Source organism: Epargyreus clarus, unplaced genomic scaffold, assembly GCF_041222505.1.
Source record: "Epargyreus clarus isolate Ecla_fem2 unplaced genomic scaffold, WU_Ecla_fem_2.2 ptg000029l, whole genome shotgun sequence".
Lineage (NCBI taxonomy): Eukaryota > Metazoa > Arthropoda > Insecta > Lepidoptera > Hesperiidae > Epargyreus > Epargyreus clarus.
This window is the reverse complement of record NW_027332235.1, coordinates 4149284-4153212: the sequence shown is the minus strand read 5'-3', so window position 1 is coordinate 4153212 and position 3929 is coordinate 4149284. Positions and strand designations below refer to the sequence as shown.

Genomic DNA, 3929 nt, shown 5'->3' with positions numbered 1-3929 from the left:
GCATAGACTATATTTATTTAAAACTTACCGGAACGCGCATTCTAACAAACATTTAAATTTATGCCATATGAGAAAAATATAAATGAATAAGTAATGTGTTGATACATATGCATATATGAGCTTAGAAAACGGCGGAGTTGAAATAACAAGCAAAAAATATTGTTGTATACATTTACTTATTAGGTAGGTAATTAACAATATTAACTATGATAATAAAATACAAATCATTCACCACTAGCATACAAATGATCGTAACGCAATTTCCGACAATTATCCCTATGATCAGGGTCCCACCACTTCCTTAAATGTTTATAACTCCTGTGGGTTATACTGTTATTGGAATTCAATTTCGTGCACAGATCGCAGAAATGCGACCTAGATCTTGGCGTGTAGAAGTAATGGTTCTTCCAATCAAAGAAGAATTCGTAGGTCTTCGGATTTTTAATCAGGTAGTCTATAATCGCACCCAATTTCTTTATGTCCAAATGTTGCGAGTTGATGAAGGATCCAGGTGGCATGAAGCTGGAATAAGAAATTAAATTAATACTAGAAATAGTTTAATGTTAGCAAAAATATATTTTTTTCTTATTGAAATGAAGTTTTTGCCGCTGCCTGAATAGAGTTAACCCGATAGTATAATGATCGTAACAGATGTACATCGATCGAATTAGTATCGTATATAACTATTATATTTATGGCATGTTAAAACTATCAATTTCAAACTTTTTAACGTAACAGTAAATGACACCACCTCGCTTGATTTTAACCATCAGCAATCTAACAAATAGGATCCTATCAGGTTCTATTAGGTCCAGGATCCTATAGGTCCTATCCTATAAAGGTCATCATATCCACGTTTGCCTAAGATGGACTGCCTCAAATTTTCCTCATCATACCTTTCAAACTGGAAAGTACTAACGTTTATCACTTAAAATTTTTGAATACTAAATAAAATAACATGGAAAATAAACTCTTGTCGTATTAAATAGGACTTTGTATAAAATCTTATACATTAATTATCTAAAGCTATTTTACCTGGCGTAATCGAGTGTTCCCAAAACGATGGGAATAGCCAAATGTGTCATGGCCTTAACAATTCTATCCGTGACATAATCTTCTGTGATATAATCTTCTAGAACTAGTTGGAAGAAATATTGTTCTTCAATTATCTTGTAACAGTTGAATATACGATTTTTGGGACATTTGATGTTACCGCACGGACCGTAGAGGTCTAAAGTGTAGTTATATCCATGTAACTCATCGTGTAGTTCTTTTATGTACTCCTGGTACTTAGTTTTCAAAGTACACGTATAAACCATCAACGCCACAGCTTTCGTTTTCTTGCTAATTTTCTTAGTAAACCTATCTTTGTGAGTCATTTTTTCGACCCATTTCACGTCCCTTCTTGGACCAACCACCTTGTTCTTTTTGTCGTAAATATTAAAAAATGGATGAACGATATCAGAGCTCAATTTGTAAGTCCAAGTCCAGTTGAAGAATCCGTCAAAAGCAGTATTACAAATAGGATATTTCGCTGCAGGTTCCAGAGAATGAAACACGTACTTTTGGTAAGGCGATCTGGTCAGATTTACGTCTTTCGGTCTCAAATTTGCTATATCCCGCACACTGAATACCACAGCGTCAAAGTTTCTGTGGTCCGCGCGAAGAAAATGCTTATTATAAGTGATGTAACAATTTATAAATTCACACTTTTGTTTGATAAACACACTTTGGCCTCCGAATATTTCTTGTTCTTTCGGATAATAAAATCCAAATTTGTTTTCTCTTGATGGCTTCCAAAGCAATATATACTTTAGATCCGTCGAAAATCTCATCTCCGGTTTAGTTAGAAACTGTTCACTGTGATCTGTTAGGTAATGTGGTATGGAAAATATAATTGATCCCATAGTAAATAATGCTACGTAAACACCGTATTTTATTAAGTTTTTCCTTAGCGGGCTTATAAAAATCATTTCTCTTACTTTGTACATGAACGGTCTAATTCTCGGAATTTTGTAAAAGAAGTGTTGCAACGTTTGCTCCTTGTTTGATACTGGATACTGAGAAAAAGAGACAATTGAGTGAAAAATTTGTTTGTTTCCTGTTTAGTATTTAGCTTTATCACTGAGCAAAAAGAATGTGTGTTCTTTGTAGCTTCAAACAATTCCAAGACATTAGTATTATTAAAATTTATTAAAATTTGTGGCATTCTCTTTTATAAATAGTGATTTAGAATATATAATATAATCATTATTCCATCGCGTATAATGAATAATAATGAATAACTCCTGGAATAAATTAGCAAGTAACATTATTTTGTTTTGTTGTAGATATTGCATAGATTGTAAATATTGTAGTTCGTCCGTTCGTATTCGTATTCGTTCGTTCGTATTCGTAAATTTGTAGTTCGGTCCGTTAGCCACTTTCCACGAATTTTCTTTCAAAATTAGATCAAGTATTTCTAATGCTTCTACTAACAAAAAGACAGATAAATGAAAATAATTAAAATACGTGGTTTCTTATTTTTATAAATGGCGAAGTGCGAGTGCCTAATTATGGAAGTTAGCTGAATGTTGTTTGTCAAATGTTTTTTATTCAATGGACGCTGCAGATAGATAAACCTTAAGTGGCTTTAAATAAAAACTAAATTCAAATTTACCACGAATGGACTAAACTGTGTTAACATTTAGTATTACGTTAAACAGCTTACGTCCTTTAAAAGTTTTCGGAAAATTGAATTCTGTATGCATAGAACAGAACTGTAAGCTGGTTCCGCATAATTTATGCTTTTCATTTCACGATATAATTCGCGTATTCAGTATTTAATTTAATGTGAAATGGTTTACTAGTCCGTAAGTGTGACAGTCATCGAGCTTAAACTCAATGTATAAAAGATGAACTAAATATTTCTCTAAATCTTTCATTCTTAGAAAATTGCGGTCAGTAGGTAATATTCCCCTAGGTAATAGGTCCCTATTTTAATACAGAGTAGTTCTATTTTTGAATATTTGTATTCCTTGCATGTTTATATTGTTTAAGTGCAATTAAACTTATATGTAATGTCACTTATTTTTTACTAATTATTAAATAAATGAGTACTTTACTAACACAAATTAGCATTGCGAAACATTTGTGTTCTATGGGTTCCGTTTGCACTATTACTACGCCAAGTTATTAACGCAAATAAATCTCAAGAAAAAACCTAGGCTTTACTTTTATAGTGAGGTCGGCAATAGATATACCTCTATCCCTGAGGACCATCTGAGACCCTTCGTAAAAGTATGTCGCCTTACCGCATCCTCCAAACGTGAACACAGCAGCGCTTAACACTGCTGTTATTAGGTAGAAATAGATGTGGCGCCGGAGTCAAACCACAAAACGATTTTAAAAAAAGTATTGCAAATTCTCATAGAAAGATAGACGACACACGAGGATTTTTAGGTATTCGTGAACTTATCTATCTTAATCTTTTTAACGGCGATAATTCTCCTTTCTACATCCAATCTCTCCTTACATTAAATACAACTCCATCCATTCACTATCGAAGTTTTGGAAAATAGAACAGTGTAACGGAGCCTGGCGGGTCGTTCCCTCATAATTTATGCGTTTCATTTCGCGATATAAAGTCGCGAATTTAACCAACTGTCGTATGAAAAACTCGTTTTCGTATCCAGCATTTAATTTATAGCAAAAATTCCTTCCCTCCACGATATTAACACATGTATCGTCGGATTCCACCTATTTTGTTTTGTTGTCATTGATATATTGTTTGCTTTTTGTAATTAAGATGTTTCGTTGTGAACAAAGCAGGATTGGTTACGTTCTAATCAAGTATATTGTTTGGTTTTCATTCAATTGTTTTTTGTGGTTAGAAGCAAAGTTTTACTAGATAATGATATATGATGATATTATAGATACAATATACTATT

The 3929-nt window shown here is 32.9% G+C and overlaps 1 protein-coding gene across 1 annotated transcript; it reads right to left on the bottom strand.

Annotated features, from left to right (window-relative positions):
• Positions 1-224: 224 nt before the first annotated feature.
• Positions 225-2033, bottom strand: LOC140754563 (alpha-(1,3)-fucosyltransferase C). Its single transcript, XM_073089606.1, has 2 exons — positions 1036-2033; positions 225-522 (listed from the first exon to the last, which is right to left on the bottom strand). The coding sequence occupies exons 1-2, from the start codon at positions 1989-1991 to the stop codon at positions 225-227; spliced, it is 1254 nt and encodes a 417-aa protein (XP_072945707.1). The 5' UTR covers positions 1992-2033.
• Positions 2034-3929: the final 1896 nt, after the last annotated feature.